Genomic DNA, 21,013 nt, shown 5'->3' on the forward strand with positions numbered 1-21,013 from the left:
TTGGTGACACCGGTTAAGAGGATGGCAGATGTGTGTGGCCTGAGGGATGAACTTGACATAACAGGAAATCTTGCCCAAAAAATACTGGGGGTCCTTCAGGTTTCTGGCTGCCAAAAGGTTTACAATAGCTTTGATGTGCTTGTCCACATGGGTGGGCCATCTTCACTAAGCACGTGACACTGACAAAAAAAATTTCGAATTTGACATGAATCTCTCTTCTTTTTATAAAGTGACTCAAATCATACTGGTTTTGGGGTGTAACTGTTAATTAACTGGCCTCATGTGCAAGAGGTTGTGATTTCGAATCTCTTCAGGTATTTCAAAATTTTTCATTTTAAAATTTTATCAAAATGACTTCCATCTTTTTTTTTCAATTAACTGGGTTAAATATATTTTTAATTTGTGTTCCTTCATCACACAACTTTAATCAACATAATTTTTTTCAAATTGCTCTCATTTTTTCTTCATACCCTGCTCTTTCCTCTTGAGAACTTTGTGCATGTATGTTTTATTATTTATCTGGCCATAATATCAAAACATTTGAAACTGCTGATGTATTGGCTAAAAAACAAATGAGGAAAAAATATATTTGCATTAGCTGTGCAGTTGTGTCAGAAGTATTTTTCATTACAAGCTGTACATTTTTTCTATGGTTAATGTCATAAAAACATTTAAAACATTAATAATCATTCCACTATGGGTAAAGTAAAGCAGATGGAGATTTCATTGTAAGAACAGATTATAAATAAAATGAAATTCAAGGAAAATGAGGAACGGGAATAATGAACACAGTAACATAGACAAAAATATAGAATGATAAAATGGAAGAAATTAGATCAAAGTTAATACATAAAAATAATTAAAACCACATGCACAAAGTTTACAAGTGGTAAAAGCGTGATAGGAAGAAAAAAATGAGAACAATTTGAGGAAATTAATATGTTGATTAAAATGATGTGACAAAGGAATAGTTATAAAAAAAGATACAACTAACCCAATTAATTGAATAAAAATAACAATTAAAATCATTTCAATGAAGATTTAAAAGATAAAAAGTTTAAAGCAACTGACAAGATACAAACCAATGACCTCTTGCATGTGAGTCATACACTGTTTTCTCTCCCTTTTTCTTTTTTCTAGAATCCAGGCATTTGGTCTGGGAGGACGTCATATGACACTTGTTAAAGCTGATCATTGAATACTTCACTCAGCTTCTTTTATTGCAGAAGGCAGCCAGCCCTCTGACTGAACACACTGATCTGCCGTACTGGCTAACCCAATCAACTGAATAAAAATAATGATTAAAATCATTTCGATGAAGATTTTAAAAAATTATAGCAAGCGGCTAGATATGAACCCACGATTCCTAGTGCGTGAATCCTGTACCTTGACAGTTACAGTGTGTCATCAATTCGTTATTTGCATCCTTGAAACGTTCAAGTGGGTGAGGCAAAAATCTGATTTATTTGTTTATTTTTTTGGTTGATTACTCACAAACGATGGCCCACCATAGTGAATAGCTACACAATATGAAACTTGGAACCTTAACCTACATCAGAGTGCAAATCATTTAAAAAATGTCAGTCCCATTGCTGGGGACCTCTACGTGTAAGCCAATGAGGCTTATCAGATGCTTTGAAGTTTATCCTTTTTAAATCTTTATCAGAATGACTTTAATCATCTCTTTGCCAGTTAACTGGGTTAAGTAAAATCTTAGTGATGAGCTTGATTTTTTGTATTACTACAATTAGTTTTGACCAGTTTCTTGATTGCATAAGTTCAGTGGCCTCCAAACTTTGTACAAAATGTCATTGTTCTTTGTTTATTTTATTACTGCAATAGGCACTGGGCACATCCTACAGAGCTTGGGTGTTACTGCAGGTTTTAGAGTGATATGCACTGTGAAAGTATTAGCTTATTCTAGGCACTGTGGGAATATTTATTTGAATGCAAGGCATCTGTTCTTTCAGATATGTGTGACAGAACAGACAACATGCAGGATCCACAGCTGTGATACATATTATGTAAACTGAAGGGGGAGGAGGGAGAAAGGAAAGAAAAGGGAAGGAATTAATGACATCAGCTGCATCAGGAGTGGTATTGGTGGTGATGAGTGAAAATGTGTGCTGGACCAGGGGTCGAACCTGAGATCTCCTGCTTACTAGGCAGTTGTGTTAACCACTGTGCCACGCAGACACAGAGTTTATCACAAATACACAGACTGTCTCAGCACACCGGCTGACTCGTTCTCCCACCCAGCACCACCTATATGCAGATTCCATCCATGTCCTCCATGCTCATCTGTGTCTGAAAGAACAGACAGCACTCATTCACATAATTGATTCTTCTCAATGGGCAATGAATCTGCAAACTTCAGTGCAGATGCACATTTATGTTTGACCTCCAGCAAGAATCTAAAATTAGTGAGCACAGTGGCCATGGATGGGGACAGTATATAGGTTGCTCTAGGTGGAAATGTAGGTCGGTCAGGGAGCATTCTGAGATAGTCTGCACATTTGCAATTAACTGTGTTCAGGTGCTGCAGTGGTTAATGCAACTGTCTACTAAGCAGGAGATCCTTGGTTCAAGTCCTGGTCTTGCACACATTTTCATTCATCATCGCTCATTCAACACACAGTCTCAATGCAACTGATGTTGTTAATTCATTCCCTTTGCTTTCCTTTCTGTGCTCTCTTCCTTCAATTTACATAATTGTGGGAATAGCAGCTCTAATTCCTTACATAAGTGTTATAGGTCATTTAATGGACTATTCTGATTCATTAAGCTTACTGCATTCTGTATAGTGAATCAAAAGCTGTAACTGCTGAGACCAAAAATATTTGCTACTCCATTTTGAATCATTACCAGAACAAGCATTTCATCAGTCACTTGCTTGCGTTTCACCTGAGCAGTGGAACTGCCCATGATTAGAATGCTCTGTGTGTTATATGGCACCCAACAATGGATAATGGTGGCAGGCTAATTCAGTGACCAGTTTCTAAATTGATTAAAGTCACTGCAGCACTGGTGTTTACTAATGAACTTATTGAGTGCTGGTTTATAACTAGGTTCATTGATATTTTATAGGGTTTATTTGGAGCTGAATAATATTTGTCTCCTGGTGTATTAATGTCCATTTTTCTGGATGAATCTTCTGAGATTTCCTGCGCTTGTTGGCTATTGCATACAATGACTAAATGGCTTTTCCCACTCCACTTACATACTGCATTGCAGAAGTGCTAGTTATGCTGGTCATGAAACACAGAATGAGTGCAAGAAAGAGGTGTGCAATTAGAAGGAAAAACTGGAACAGTGCAGGCAAATAGGACTTGCATTCTGAGGGTTCTGCACACACTAACTATGCATATAGATATTTCATCTATAGATTTTGATGAGTGAGTTTTCAACTATCAAAATATGTGAAATAAATGGTCATATCTTTTGACTGCACAAGCTTAAATTTTTTACACTGCTAAGAGACTATAAGCCTGACTATTTGACAAAAGTTCCAACTTGATACCTGGCACTCATTCCTGAGAAAAATGGGTCTTGACAAACTGACGGACAACAAAGTAATCCTGTAAGGGTTCCGTTTTCACCAATTGAGGTAGATTCCATAAAAAATTATGTGCAATTCCCTCTAGCCATAAAAATTATGTGCAATTCCCTCTAGCAAATCTAACTTTGGCAAAAAATGGAGTGAAATACACAGTTATAAAACTGATATGACCCCATTATCTTTACCAACATGTTGAACTGGTATAAAGTTCTTGGATTTCTTGTCCTGTGAGTTCATCAGAGTGATTCGATGTTACTTCCATCATCTTCTGGCAAAGTGTTGAAATGTTTTGTGGGTCTTGCCTTAGGGCAATACTTCCCCTCCCAGTGCCATAGGTTGACATGGTCAGTCAGAGACATACCTTAAGGCAATACTTCCCCTCCCAGTGCCATAGGTTGGCATGGTCAGTCAGAGACATACGCATGATCAGTCAGAGACATACAGACAACATACATTGGTGGACCTTAACTGACCATGGTGAGGCTTAATTGCAGGTCCTCTCTTTACTCTCACCCACTCTATGACACTGGAAAGGAACGGATTGTCCTGGGACATTGCCTACAAAAAGATGACCCAGATGCTGTTTTGACACTTTACCAGAAGATAATGGGAGTGACAAGCATCAAAACCTCACCATTCTGATGAATTCACTTGGCTGAAAACTCAAGAACTTTATATTAGCTACAAAACTCTTTGAGTTTCACCCCATAGAAATAAAATGCATGACATAAAGCAGAAAAGTCTTCAGATATAGATGATAGTTGTTTATCCTTAACAACTCCTTTTGTACCATAGAGGAATTCTTGAATAGAAATAAGTAGGCAATTACAAACCTGGAAATGAGCACATTTTAACCATATAATTATTGTTTTTGATTGTTTATGCAGTCTTTTGTTCAACAGATATGTTCCACATTTCAAGGCTGATCATGAATATGCTCTACGCAGCACGAAACCAACTAACTAGTCTTGCAAGCTTTATGTGGCATTTCATATTGTAATGGCCATGACTAATCAGTGCTCAGTGACTAATTGCTGAAGATACTGTAGAATATAGCTGCAGGAACCTGAATGTTATTTGTATTTCCCTCATCTCTTTCCTCAACATCTGTATTTTTGTAACTGGTCATGAGTTATGCTACTACTGCTGCCTCTTTCCATCCCTTCTCTCTCACTTCACGTATCCTTCATTCTTTTTCAGAGTCTTCTTTCATTCCTATTTAGAAATAACACCTCTCTCTCTTTTCCATTTTTTTTTCCTTGATATTCCCCTCCTCATTTAATTTTTTTCTTTTATATCTTCTTCATCAATCTTTGTCTCAATTATATGTGTATTTTTTTCAATCTTTGTCTCAATTATATGTGTATTTTTTTCATTTGAAGATGCCAAATTTTATTCATTGAAATTCTTATAATTTTATTTTGATTATTACAGTTTATTATTAATATAATTGTCTAATGAGTCAATATTTAAAACATCTGTCCCACGCTCATGTCAACTGTACATCTTACCTTTCCTTTCATCTTGAAAAAATTACTTTCTAGTTGTTATATCTTCTGTGCATATGTTAGTCGTCTCCTAGCTATAATGTCTTTGCAGCTTGTAACAGGGAACTGCAAGATGTTTGTGTGAGCATGGTTCATTCAGTGTGATACTACTATTTATTCCATTGCCAGATATTATGATTACCTCTTCATCGAGCTCTACTTTGTATTTTGAACTACATAATTGTGGAGTCCTGTCCACTCGTCTTGTATAGGGTGCCTAAATGTATGCTATGTTCTCGGAATGCTATACAACAATTCAAGCAAATAACATAAATAGTTTTATCTCAATAAAGCAGATTGACAATACTTAACTTTGTAGTTAGAACAAGTATTGCAAGTGATAGGCAATGTGCAAACAGTAATGCTCCTTGCCATAGACAATGTCCAAACAAGCAATGGGTGCGGATTACTAATAACTGATACTGTAGCACTCTTTGCTAGGCCGTGCTAATACTGTCCACTAATATCCGGCCAAGGCTGGCAGGAGTGGCGCTTATATTCACCTTGGTTAGATGCTGCTCCAATTGTGGTGACGTCCTGGTCAGCGCACTATTGGCCAATGTCGTTTCACAGCCTTCTCTTCTCTTGCGTTCTTCATCTTTGTTCCAGTGCTTGTGGTTACACCAGAAAAATAATGGAATCTTACGCAGTTGGTAACCAACTAAAGAACACAAAATATTCAATTATACATTATCTCTGCTGATAACTGTAATCTTGTGAGCCCTAAGGTAACAACATACATTATCGACAAGTTAAGAATCAGCAGAATGAGCTTTTGGTGTGTAAATTTCCAAGTGCAGGATACTGGAAGGAGCAGTGATTACCAGGTGAATATGACATTTTTGTGAAGCTGTTGATGGGTTATGCGGCTTAATAAGAATACTTCATAAAGTCTCTCTTTATTTGACCTTCAGCACCGCTGCACCATACAACCATGAATCTCATAATCCAGCTGTACCTTAATGTTTGAAATATTTGACAAAAATAGCAGTCATCTCTAGTAGAGTACAGCTATATGATAGCTTGTTATGTTTTGATAACAATTCTGGTTCATCATCGTAAGTTTAGCTTGCAATTTAATGAATTCTAATGATTGGCAGCAAGGAAATCACATACACTGCATTAGACAGTGTAATTCATCATTTTTTTGTTATTTTCGTCTGATGTTATGGGTCAAAGTATAGGCCTTTAGTGTTTCTGAAGTATGACTCTCATTTATAACATCTAGTTAACTATCACTTTGATGAGTATCTGCTCTGTGGGTTTTGTTAGAGATTTTCAATACACCTTACTCTTATATAAATACAATAAATAAATACATAAATTTTCTTGGTAATTGTTGAGCAGAATGTTTATCTTAGGGACCGCATGCAACCTGTTCCTAGTTGCTTGTAAGTAATGTGAAATCCCGTTTCTTTTTCAGGCTCTGTAACATCATCACTATGAAATCTCAGCACTATAGGTCCAGAAGCAAAACCTGAAAATAAATAAGGTTATAGACAATGATAAGAAAAACTGGATATTAAAATTTTACTAATTATTTAGTAATTAAATCTTTTATTCAGAGATAATCTGTAAATAAGTTTATTACCAAGATATCAAAGAAACAAGACTTCTTACATTACTGAGGAAATATTTAGCACAATGTATTAGTGTATGACTCTTTTATGACATAGACCTGCATCCTTTTGCTGTGATAATATCATCAAAATAAGTCATTCTATGAGGTTTCAGGATTACAGCCACATCATGTTGACTTCTTACCACAATATTTTGGCTGGCAACCATCCAGCCATCTTCAGGCAAGTGTCTACCACTGGAGACTGCTACTTCACGGTGTTAGCTATATAGCAAAAATTGGCATGGAGACACATGCACATTGGCAGTCATCACAGGAGCATCTTCAATCAAAATCCACGCCCTCTGCAAATACCGTTCCATCTGTGGTATGCAGGCTCTCTGTCAGAACGTGTGCTTGGAGTGCTAAAAACAAATGCCAGATGTTGCCACACATGTCATTATGAATAAACTGTTTTCTCTCAGAAGAAATTAAAGAGATCACTAGGTCCCAAGGCTTGTCCAGTTTTGATAGAGGACACTCCAGTGATGGCAGCCAATGCACATGCGTATCCGCACCAATTTTTGCTATGTAGCCAACACCTTGAACTAGCAGTCTCCAGTGGCAGACACTCACCTGAAAATGGCTGAATGGTTGCCAGCCAAAATATTGAGGCAAGAAGTCAACATGATCTGCTTGCAATCCAAAAACCTCATAGAATATTCAATATGTAAGGAAAATGTCAGGAATCAAAATCAGTCATGTTGGTGACAGTGGATGTGCAGTTTACTACAGACCTTTTTGCTGCACCCCATTGGAGAAATGCCATGTATGCAGTCTGACACAAATGATGTTGACCTATTTATTTATTTATTTATTTATTTATCTTACAGCTCGAAACATGTATTTAACATGCATGGGCAATGTTATAATAATTACATTTAGATTATTGATACACAATATAAATAGATTATATGCTACTAAGTAAAATATCATTTAAATATATTTAATATAGCCTTCCTGAGGTCAAATCATGTCAGCACCATACTGTATGGGCACTTCAATACAAGCCATTTTTTTAACTCGTTTTTAAAAATTCTACCAGAAAGCTTTTTCAGGTTGTTTGGCAGAGAATTATAAAATATTGCTCCCTTAATGAATGGGGTATTTGTTGTTAGATTCAATCGTCTGCTCACCACATGAAAGTCTGATTTTTGTCTTGTATTGTAATCATGGATTTCCATATTCCTGTTTGTCACTTTTTTCACTAATAATATTGATTGAAACATATATACTGCATAGATAGTCAGGAATATCTGATCACAATGCACTTATCCTTAAATTTCCCACAGCCCCTGTGACCAAAAATAGTTCATACCAAATGTACAAAAGAACCTTCTCCACAAATAGTTGCAGTCACTTCATAAATACACTGACTAACCAATCATGGGCAGAAGTACTGTTACAAACTAGCACAAACACTGCATATAATGTTTGTTCTTCCCTGTTTATGTTGAATTTTGAAATGTGTTTTCCTAAGAAACTTGTCAAAACAAACACACATGGGCATACGCATGCTAACTCCTGGATCACAACAGGTATTAGAAATTCCTCCAGGACCATGAAAATGCTTAACTATAGACTGAAAAGTTGGACTGACCCCAAGTTTAAAGAATATGTAACAAATTACATAAAAATATATAGAAAAGTAATTACAAAAGCAAAATTACTAAGTAATGATAAATTAATAAGAAAATCAGGCAATAAATCAATAACAAATTACAAAAAAATATATAGAAAAGTAATTACAAAAGCAAAATTACTAAGTAATGATAAATTAATAAGAAAATCAGGCAATAAATCAAAAACTATTTGGGAAATTGTGAAAAGGGAAACAGGTAAGGGCCTCAAGGATCAGGAAACAGTACTCAAAAATAGTGAAAAGATTGAATTAAAAGATGACACTGGCAAATTACATTAATAATTACTTTTTAAGTGTACCAGTGTCATTAAGTAAAAACTTTACTAAACATGAGAAATTAACAGCCCCAAAAGTAGACAGTAGTATGTTGTTAACTCCCACAAATGATAATGAAATATTAAAGGTGATAAAGAGTCTAAAATCAAAAATGTCTGCAGGTGTGGATGAAGTGCCTGTGTCAATAATAAAAAAAGTTGCCCAACAAATTATAAAGCCCCTGGCACATATTGCCAATTTGTCTTTGAGCGAAGGTGTGTTTCCCGAGAGGTTGAAAATCTCTAAGGTTAGACCTCTGTTTAAAAAAGGAGATCCATACAAAGTAGAAAATTATAGACCAATATCCCTTCTCCAATCATTTTCAAAAATTCTAGAGAAATTAATGAAAACCAGACTCATAAGTTACTTAGATGCTCACAAACTTCTAAACAGCAATCAACATGGCTTTCGCTCGGGCCACAGCAGAGAATCAGCTATCCATGCCTATACCAAAGAGATTGTCAGGAGTCTCGACACTAAAAAATGTGTAGTGGGAATTAACTTAGATTTATCTAAAGCTTTTGATACAGTAAATCACAAAATTCTGTTAAACAAGATGGAGGCAATAGGTGTAAGGGGAGTTGTGAAGCAGTGTTTTGAATCTTACCTTCAAGATAGAACTCAGGTAGTAGAAATCATCGCAGAACATAAAAATCAGAAAATCAAGTGGGTCTCAGATGCAAAGAAATTGGAAATAGGTGTCCCACAGGGCAGTGTTCTTGGTCCCTTATTATTCTTACTTTATATAAATGATTTAAAAAATCCTAATATTTCTACCAAAATAATGTTGTTTTCAGATGACACTTGTGTAATTATAAGTGATGATAAAAAATCATTAACCACCACAACTGAAATAGTCCTGAAATATATTCAACATTGGTTTAATGCTAATGAGTTTGTGGTGTCACCGCCAGACACCACACTTGCTAGGTGGTAGCCTTTAAATCGGCCGCGGTCCGTTAGTATACGTCGGACCCGCGTGTCGCCACTGTTAGTGATTGCAGACCGAGCGCCACCACACGGCAGGTCTAGAGAGACGTCCTGGCACTCGCCCCAGTTGTACAGCCGACGTTCATAGCAATGGTTCACTGACAAATTACGCTCTCATTTGCCGAGACGATAGTTAGCATAGCCTTCAGCTACGTCATTTGCTACGACTTAGCAAGGTGCCATTATATTGAAATGGAAATTATGTAAAGTCAAGAGAGATGTTCACCAATTGTGGATTAAAGTTAAGTATTCTACCAGTTTACCTACTGTTTTGCTAGTCTTATTTCTCTGACCTGTTCCAGACCTCACGCCAGTCTGCGTGTAATTAAACGTGTGCATTTTGGCCTCCTCTAGCAACACGGTGTTGGCTCTTCTGCCAACACAGCAGAGTTAACACTTAATCTAAGTAAAACAAATTATATACAGTATGGCAAAGCAACTCAAGATATGGACCTCCAGTTAAAACTAATGGATAAGAAGATAGAGAGTGTACAATCCACAAAGTTTTTGGGCATGCACATTGATCAAAACTTAAGCTGGAAAGACCATCTCAAGTACTTATCCCAAAGGCTCAATACGGCATGTTTTGCATTGAGGATATTATCTAGAGTATGCAGCACAGACTGTATTAGACTAGTGTATTTTGCTTACTTTCAGTCTATTGTGTCTTACGGCATAGTGTTCTGGGGTAAAACTAAATCAAGCTTAACAAATATCTTCAAATTTCAGCAAAGAGCTATACGAATGATAACACATAACTCTCCAAGAACTCATTGCAGGCCCCTTTTCAAAGAACTGCAAATACTCACAATACCATCACTGTATATTTTTAAAAGCATTCTGTGTACAAGAGCACATATGAAAAATCTACGTACAAATGAGGACTGCCATAATTATAATACTAGAACTCGTAAGAATTTGTATGTAGAAAGGGTAAGGACAACACAAACCCAAAAGCATGTAAGTTATTTTGGAATAAAACTCTACAATGCTCTGCCAGTGTACATGAAGGCAATAATAGATGAAGTAAAATTTAAGACTGAGCTTAAAAATTACCTTTTTAAGCAAAACTTTCTATTACGTAGATGAGTACTTTGATTGTGTGTAAATTTATTGCCAAAAATTTTAATTTATATGTCTAAATTTGTACTTTTAAAAAATGCCTTGAAAGTGATATTCCATTATTATGTCTGTAGTACTTGTACTAGTATGATAACTTTGTTGTGACAATTCCTACATCATGTAAATGATATACAGGAAGATAATAAAATGAAATGAAAAATTTTCAATCAAAGGCCACTCCAGTTGCTGACATGTAGTTTATTTTACTCCATGACCATTTTCAGCCCTCACATCCATACCATTTTCCAGTTGTCTGAAACTACCATTGTTAATGCATCACATGATGGATAAAATAAATATTTTACATAAAAAAGAGATAAGAAATGAAGCTTAAACATGTACAGAATAAGTACTGAAAGATTATGTAAAATACATTGTGCAGCTGTGAAGCAACATCAAATGATAAAAAAGTAAAAGTCTGATGGTTTTACACACACGGATTTGTCATGTTTGTGATTATGTCTGTAAGGGGTGGCAATTTCCAAGAACCATCACACTAAAAATCCATATTCATTGACATATACCACCCCATTACTGACAACTTCATCTAAAGATACTCAGCAAGTTTGTCGCTGCACCTATATTGCACCTAGATGTTAGTAACACATTCCTGTAAGTAGTTCACATTGTGTCCAAGACACGCTAATGCCCTTTGCAGTTCCCTGTGTTAACTTTTACTCAGTTATGCTAGTGGACATAACAGCAACTATTTTCGATTTTTATTAAATCTAAGAATTATTTTGAGCTAGTTATTGGCTAAGTGTGCAGACTGAAATTTTGAATGTGTGAGAATATTACTCTTTTTCAAGCTAAAGCATGTCAATACTTTTAATGTACTGAATTGTTTAGTTTTCATGATAATGAAACAACTGTTCTTCTCATGATATAGTTGGGCACATAACTTTTAAATCCACCAGACTTTTACTTCTTTTTATTTTATGTTGTTTCACAACAGCCCAGTGTAAATTATGTAGTCTTCATGTATGTATACTGTACAAGTGTGAGCTTTGTCTTTCAACTCATGCTATGCAAAATATTTATGTATCCATCATATTTTGCATTAACATTGGCAGTTTCAGATCCATGTAAAAATGGCCTGAATGTGAATGCCAGAACAGGTCAAGGACTTAAATAATGCATGTATCAGAAATTGGAGTGGCCTTTCATTAACTGAATATACGGTTGCTAGACAACAACAGCCTCCGAAATGAGGAAACTAATGAAAGAAAGAGTCTTATGCTGCAATTTTCATGCTTATTAAATATGTTAAATTAATAGTTGTGCACTTCAAAGGAGGAGTTCGAATTCACATAAATCTACCTAAATATTTTTTTTGTTTTCTGTGGGACTGCACAGTGTTTTGTTATTTTTGCATTCTAGTGGAGCACAGGAACATGTCTGTAGTAAACTGCTCATCAACTGCTACTCAACTGATTGATTTTGATGAAACTTGTCACAGGAGACAATTCAAGGAAATGAAAGTAGTCATATGCCAACATGCCATGACAAATAGTTGCTTAACAATGTGAACTGTCTCATTTCTTTCGTGCAAGGCAGTCTTTGTAGATATAGGTAATGATTGATTGCAATGATTATATTTTGTAACTGTGTTTTTTCTTGTTTCCAGTGGTGATGTGAATGACTACATCAAAACAAAGAAAAAAAAAAAAAGACACAAGATTTTATTTTTGTATGATACCAGTATTTTGATTACAGCTGCAGGTAAAATGTCCATGAAATCAGCAGTACATAATTCAGTGTTTCAGATTACGAGCTAGTTTCAATAAAATAACAGTTAGTTAATAACATGCTCTGTAGATCACTTGAATGACTCTTTTTATCAAACTGGTTTCAAGCGAGTCAGTTAACAGATATTCATGATTCATGATTAGTGTTAACATTAATGAAGACATTATTTTTTAGTGATCATTATGCCTCTACACTTCAAAACTATTTGGTATTTTACGTTATTTTTCCAACAGGCTCCAAATTTTTAAATAGAAATTCATTTATGGGCTAGAAGGAGATGTCCAGGGGAACTGATTTTGGGTTAGGTTTAAAACTTGCTGTGCAACCTGTCAGACATTTTATGGTATTGGTAAAATGACCAAAACTTTGTTGCTGCATATTGCACTCCTTTCTGAGACACTGACAGCTTTAATATTGGGTAATGAAGCTCATTTATATTCTCCTGTGTTGAAGATATGAATATCATTATTCTTATCAAATTGGGACCAGTTACTTATGACAAATTTTGTTAGTACATGTGTGTATTGTAATGGCACATTAAAATGCCCAGCTCCTTGAAGAGATGAAAATCTCATATTATTCTTACTGCACACGTTTGTGCAATCAGTACTTTCTTTCTAAGTGATGAGTTACCTCAGAAAATTATTCCATAACACACTACTGAGTGGAAATAGGCAAAATATGTCAGAAGGTTGATTCATTTGTTTACAAGACTAGCAGTTACATGAAGAGCAAAAGTATCTGAACTTAATTGTCGGAGAAGTTCAGTAACATTCTTCGCTCAGGTCAAGTTTTCATCAAGACGTACATCCAAAAATTTGGAGCATTCTATTCTCTCTACAGATTCCTGTTCATGTGCTACATCAGTTGTTGGTATGACCATTTGTTGAACAGAATTGAATATAGTGTATTTTCTCAAAATTCAGGGAGAGTCCATTTTCAGAGAACCACTTAATAACTCTCTGTAAAACATCATTAACAATCTCTTCTGTTGATATCCATCTGTGTTGTGGTCTTTAGTCCAAAGATTGTTTTGATGCAGGTCTCCATGCCACTCTATCCTGTGTGAGACTCTTCATCTCTGAATAACTACTGCAACCTACATCCTTATGGATCTGCTTACTGTTATCATATCTTGGTCTCCCTCTATGATTTCTACCCCCCCCCCCCCCATACACATTTCCCTCCAATACTAACCTAACATGGTGATCCCTTGATGTCTCAAAATGTGTTCTATCAACTGATCCCTTCTTTTGGTCAAATTGTTCCACAAATTGATTGTCTCCTCAGTTCTATTCAGTACCTCCTCATTAGTTATGTGATCTACCCATCTAATCTTCAATATTCTTCTACAGAGCACTACATACTGAAAGCTTCAATTTCAATGGAATTTATTGTAACACTAGGATCATCTTCAAAAAGTACCAGATCTACTTGATGAATGTTGAGTGGATGATCATTCACATATTTAAGTAATAGGAGTGGACCTGAAATTGAATCCTGTGGGACTCCCTTTGTCATTTCTCCCGTGTCACTAAAATTTTACCACCATTCAACATTGTTTAAATTATTCAGCACAACTTTTCGCATTCTGTTTGTTATGTATGATTCAAACCAGTTGTGCGTAAATTCATAAATTCCATAAAACATGAGCTATTCTAATAGAGTAACATGATCTACACAATCAAATGCCTTGAAAGATCACAAAAAATATCAACTGGTGACACTGTATTATTTAAGGCTTGTAATATATGGTGAGTGAAAGTATAAACGGAATTCTCAGCTGAGTAATCATTATGGATTCCAAACTGTGATATGTTAAGTACATTGTTTCTACTTAAATGTGAGACAGCTCTGAAGTACATTACTTTCTTAAATATTCCGGGAAAATATTTCAGTAAGAAAACTGGGCAATATTTATTTATTATCTGTCACTTTTCTTATTAAGAGACTTAGCAATTACATATTTTGTCCTGTCTAGAAAAATTCTCTGTGCCAGTGATGCATTGCATTATCATTACAGACATTATTCATTAAGTTGGAACAACTTCTCAGAATTATATTTGAAATTCCATCAACACCACAGAGCTTTTGTTTCTAAGAATTTTTATAATTTTATTAATTTATTTAAGGCTACTATAGCTACTGTAGCTACTTCTAGTTGCTTAAGGTTTTGTGGAATGACATCTTCAGTCTACTCTCTTACTACTTCATCTGAACTATTTAATCTTACTTTTACTGTTACATTTAGAAAATGATTCTTAAAAGTACTTGCAGCTTGTGAATTACCAGTCACAACACTGTCATTTAATATAATTGTTACAGTATTTTGTTCACTGACAGGCCATCCTGACTCCCATTTGACAATATCCCATATAGTTTTCATTTTATTATTGGTATTATTAATTTCTGTCAGGATGTGCATCAATCTGTAAATTTAATGACTTTCCCAAAAATATAACAGTACTTTTGTAGTATGCAAGTAATGTCAGATCTTGACTTATTCTGGCCTTTATATAAATTTTCCTCTTCCTCTTACATGAGATTTTAGTTTCCTTTTTTTCTTTAATGCTTTTTTTCTGACTAATTTTTCTAGGAAATATTGACAAAAATTTACTATGGAATTTACTGAATTTGACATCAGCATCTCTTTCCATATATACCTCACCCCAGACCACTTCTTTTAACTTAATCTTAAAACATTCCATTTGAAAAGCTACAAATCACACAAGAACCAGAATTCTGGCCAGAAAACATAAAAGTACATCGATTTCGTTTCCCAAGATGGTCAATGGAAGAGGGAGCAAAGCTCAACTAAACTAAGAAGAAAACCAGAAGAGCAAGAAATAAAAGCAGTCTTGTGGAATTCAGAGGGAATAAAAGTGCTCTTAACCTAACACCAACAGACATTCTGCAAAACTTGGATCTTGCAATTCTAACAGAAATCTTCCTGATAGAAGGCAACTGGCAACATAAAGATTTCTATAATTATCACCTAATGGTAAAGAAGGGAGAAAGAGGACGACCCATGGGAGGAATATCTGTCCTTCTGAAACCCTGGTTGACGCCAACCAAAAAAACAAGAAAATAGTATGCTAGTAGAAGCAGCAAAAATAAATATAATTGCAGCCTATTTTAAACCACACACAAATGCTGTAGAAATAATTGACGAAATAGTCACACTCATCAAACAATGCAACAGCAAACACGCCATTATTGCAGGCGATCTCAACTGCAGAATAGACATGGAGAACTATAAAACAAAACTAGTCATTGAAACCCTAGAAGAAGATGGTTTCACGCTACTGAACGACAGACAGATACCTACATACATATGCCACAATGGGAAAAGCACCATTGATATCGCATTAACAAGAGGAGAAATAAAAGGAAGTATTCCTTTCTGAGCTAACTATTTGTAGTATCGTTCGCAGAACCGATCGCGGTCCTCTGGTTTGGAGCTGAATAGAAGGCTTAAACCAGAGGCTCAGACGATTCTGCGAAGATCTGGGGTGCAAATTTATTGACCTCCACTATCGGGTGGAGAAATGTAGGGTCCCCCTGAATAGGTCAGGCATGCACTACTCGCAGGAAGCAGCTACAAGGGTAGCGGAGTACGTGTGGAGTGCACATGTGGGTTTTTTAGGTTAGAGAATTCCCTCCCTTGGCCCGACAAGACACCTCCTGATATGCGGCAAGGTAGGAGTAGGCAAAATGCAACAGGGAATAGCAATATTAATTTGCTAATAGTAAACTGCAGGAGCGTCTATAGAAAGGTCCCAGAACTGCTCTCATTAATAAACGGTCACAATGCCCACATAGTATTAGGGACAGAAAGTTGGCTGAAACCAGACATAAATAGTAATGAAATCCTAAACTCAGATTGGAAGGTATACCACAGAGACAGGCTGGACAGTGAAGGGGGAGGCATGTTTATAGTGATAAAAAGTGCAATAGTATCGAAGGAAATTGACGGAGATCCGAAATGTGAAATAATTTGGGTGAAGGTCACGGTTAAAGCAGGCTCAGACATAGTAATTGGATGTCTCTATAGGCCCCCTGGTTCAGCAGGTGTTGTGGCTGAGCACCTGAAGGATAATTTGGAAAATATTTCGAGTAAATTTCCCCACCATGTTATAGTTCTGGGTGGAGATTTTAATTTTCCGGATATAGACTGGGAGACTCAAACGTTCATAATGGGTAGCAGGGACAAAGAATCCAGTGAAATTTTTTTAAGTGCTTTATCTGAAAACTACCTTGAGCAGTTAAACAGAGGACCGACTCATGGCGATAACGTATTAGACCTTCTGGTGACAAACAGACCCGAACTATTTGAAACAGTTGACGCAGAACAAGGAATCAGTGATCATAAATCGGTTACTGCATCAATGATTTCAGCCATAAATAGAAATATTAAAAAAGGTAGGAAGATTTTTCTGTTTAGCAAAAGTGACAAAAAGCAGATTTCAGAGTACCTGACGGCTCAACACAAAAGTTTTGTCTCAAGTACAGATAGTGTTGAGGATCAGTGGACAAAGTTCAAAACTATCGTACAATATGCGGTAGATGAGTATGTGCCAAGCAAGATTGTAAGAGATGGAAAAGAGCCACCGTGGTACAACAACTGAGTTAGAAAACTGCTGCGGAAGCAAAGGGAACTTCACAGCAAACATAAACATAGCCAAAGCATTGCAGACAAACAAAAACTACGCGAGAGGTGTTCAATGAATTCGAAAGTAAAGTTCTATGTACTGACATGGCAGAAAATCCTAAGAAATTTTGGTCTTATGTCAAAGCGGTAGGTGGATCAAAACAAAATATCCAGACACTCTGTGACCAAAATGGTACTGAAACAGAGGATGACAGACTAAAGGCTGAAATACTAAATGTCTTTTTCCAAAGCTGTTTCACAGAGGAAGACTGCACAGGAGTTCCTTCTCTAGATTGTCGCACAGATGACAAAATGGTAGATATTGAAATAGATGACAGAGGGATAGAGAAACAATTAAAATCGCTCAAAAGAGGAAAGGCCGCTGGACCTGATGAGATACCAGTTCGATTTTACACAGAGTACGCGAAGGAACTTGCCCCCCTTCTTGCAGCGGTGTACCGTAGGACTCTAGAAGAGCATAGCGTTCCAAAGGATTGGAAAGGGACAGAGGTCATCCCTGTTTTCAAGAAGGGACATCGAACAGATGTGCAGAACTATAGACCTATATCTCTAACGTCTATCAGTTGTAGAATTTTGGAACACATATTATGTTCGAGTATAATGACTTTTCTGGAAACCAGAAATCTACTCTGTAGGAATCAGCATGGGTTTCAAAAAAGACGGCCGTGTGAAACCCAGCTCGTGCTATTCGTCCACGACATTCAGAGGGCCATAGACACGGGTCCACAGGTAGATGCCATGTTTCTTGAGTTCCGCAAGGCATTCAATACAGTTCCCCATAGTCGTTTAATGAACAAAGTAAGAGCATACGGACTATCAGACCAATTGTGTGATTGGATTGAAGAGTTCCTAGATAACAGAACGCAGTCTTCCGAAGTAAGAGTGATTTCAGGTGTGCCACAGGGGAGTGTCGTAGGACCGTTGCTATTCACAATATACATAGATGACCTTGTGGATGACATCGGAAGTTCACTGAGGCTTTTTGTGGATGATGCTGTAGTATATCAAGAGGTTGTAGCAATGGAAAATGGTACTGAAATGCAGGAGGATCTGCAACAAATTGACGCATGGTGCAGGGAATGGCAACTGAATCTCAATCTATGCGCTGCGAATACATAGAAAGATCCCTTATCATTTAGCTACAATATAGCAGGTCAGCAACTGGAAGCATTTAATGCCATAAATTATCTGGGAGTATGCATTAGTAGTGATTTAAAATGGAATGATCGTATAAAGTTGATCGTCGGTAAAGCAGATGACAGACTGAGATTCATTGGAAGAATCCTAAGGAAATGCAATCCGAAAACAAAGGAAGTAGGTTACAGTACGCTTGTTCGCCCGCTGCTTGAATACTGCTCAGCAGTGTAGGATCCGTACCAAATAGGGTTGATAGAAGAGATAGAGAAGATCCAACGGAGAGCAGCGTGCTTCATTCCAGGATCATTTAGTAATCACGAAAGCATTACGGAGTTGATAGATAAACTCCAGTGGAAGACTCTGCAGGAGGGATGCTCAGTAGCCCGGTATGGGCTTTTGTTGAAGTTTCGGGAACATACCTTCACCGAAGAGTCAAGCAGTATATTGCACCCTCCTACGTATATCTTGCAAAGAGACCATGATGATAAAATCAGAGAGATTAGAGCCCACACAGAGGCATACCGACAATCCTTCTTTCCACGAACAATACGAGACTGGAATAGAAGGGAGAACCGATAGAGGTGCTCAAGGTACCCTCCGCCACACACCGTCAGGTGGCTTGCGGAGTATGGATGTAGATGTAGATATTCAACAAATATGGCATGACTCCATTACTCCTATATGAAAGCACATTACAATGAAGATAAAAATAAATAACTTCATATCACCGCCAGCAAGAAAGACCCACCAAATCACAGAAAGAAAAACAGATATAGAAAAATTAACAAAGCAGGAAGAACAAATAACACAAATAGAAACTTTAATGGAGGAAGGAGACCTTGAAAAAGCAACAGACTAAATAGAAGACCTCCTAAAAAATTCAGTGATACAAACAAACCCAAAAACAAGGACGGCAAAAAGATGGTTCAATGCTGAATGCTACAGCAAAAGGAACGCTGTTCTAAGAACACTCCACACATTAAGAAACCAGCACGACGAGGAAACAGACAAACTGTACGCAGAAGAGAGGAGAATCTACAAAAAACTAATAGAAGAGAAGAAAAAAGAATACATAGAAAGAGAGGCAAAAAGAGAAGCGGATGAAGCAGAGAAAGACCCATACACAGCAGCAAGACCAAGAAAACTGGCTCATACACCAAACACAGACATGAAGGAATGGGAAGACCGCTTCAGTAAGATACTGAACAAACGAGGAATCAAAACACCCCCAAAGAAAGAGAAACAACATCAAACTAAGGAAAAAGACAATGTATGGAAACCTCTAAATGAAGAAGAAGTAATAAAAGCACTGAAGAACAAGAAAGCAGCAGGAACTGATAATATATATAATGAACATATAAAAGATGCAAAAGAGGCCCGCCAACACGTATGGATCAAACTATTTAACAAATGCCTAGAGCTTGGAAGAATTCCAACACAATGGAGCCACTCGACAATAAAAGTTCTCTTCAAAGATAGAGGAGACCCAACAGATTCAAACAAGTACAGAGGCATAGCCCTGAAAAATACTCAGTTCAAGATGTTTTCAAAGATAATTACACAAAAAATCAAAGCCTCTGTGGACAGTCATCTCCCAGAGCGACAAATGGGTTTCAGATCTGGAAGATCAACACTTACGGCAGTCAGGCTTCTTCTAAACAACATCGATGAAGTGCTACAAAAGAAATAAATATTCTACACAGTGTTCATAGACTTTAACAAATCCTTTGACCTACTGGAAAGAGATGTCATAGTCCAAAAACTGGAAAACACAATGGGAGAAGATAGCATATGGCCAAGAATAATCAAGTCAATCCTCGAATACAACTTAATCATAATATCAGACAACCTCTCTTTTTCGAACCTCATTCTGCAATCGAACGGAGTCTTACAGGGTGACCCAATGAGCCCTTTACTTTGCATTCTTGCCACTGAAGAAGTACTCCGAATTGGAGAAAATGAAGAAGATGTATATGTATATGTATATACAGAAGCTGCAGAAAATAATTGAGAAAATAGACAAATGGTGCAGTGAACACAAACTACACATAAACATAACAAAGACAGGAATGGTGATTTTCAGAAAAGTAGGCAAAACTCTCAAGAATGCAGAAATCAACATCAGAGGACAAAAAATAAAAATCTCATCAGACTTTAAATACCTAGGGGGACATTGCAACCAACAGCCAAATGCTTCACAAAACGTACAACAGAACGTGCAGCCCAAGCAATAATAGCAATACAGGACGTCAAAAACATCCCCCCACTCAGTCTAGAAACAGCCATGAAATTATTCAGTGAAAAAATCTTGCCAATCCTGGCCTATGGGATGGAGGTTATATGGGACCACCTGACAGAAAAAAATCTAGAAACACTAGAAAAGGTAAAATCGACTTATCTAAAAAGAGCACTAGGTCTCTCAAAGACAACAAGATGTAGACTAGTGTACCTGCTAGCGAGAGAGACATTCCTAATTGAAGACATCAAACTTCAATATATGATGCCACACACCAGGGCTTCCAGAAAGCAACTGAAGACCATGGAGGACAAATGAGAAAAAATATGGCCAGAGTTCTACGGCACCGAAGCAATGACAAACTGCTCATGGACAGCACCCAGCTTTGAGCTGCGACATGTTGCAACTAGACTTTCTATTCATGGC

General features: G+C 36.7%; 1 protein-coding gene across 2 annotated transcripts in view; it reads right to left on the minus strand.

Moving 5' to 3' along the window:
• Window positions 1-5,989: 5,989 nt before the first annotated feature.
• Window positions 5,990-21,013, minus strand: part of LOC126249803 (uncharacterized) — a 619,524-nt gene continuing 604,500 nt past the window's right edge. For both annotated transcript variants that reach the window (XM_049951497.1, XM_049951498.1), the window contains exon 9: window positions 5,990-6,583. In XM_049951497.1, the coding sequence (XP_049807454.1) occupies window positions 6,459-6,583 (125 nt within the window). In that variant the 3' untranslated portion in view covers window positions 5,990-6,458. The remainder of the gene's footprint in view (window positions 6,584-21,013) is intronic.

Source organism: Schistocerca nitens, chromosome 3, assembly GCF_023898315.1.
Source record: "Schistocerca nitens isolate TAMUIC-IGC-003100 chromosome 3, iqSchNite1.1, whole genome shotgun sequence".
Taxonomy (NCBI): domain Eukaryota; kingdom Metazoa; phylum Arthropoda; class Insecta; order Orthoptera; family Acrididae; genus Schistocerca; species Schistocerca nitens.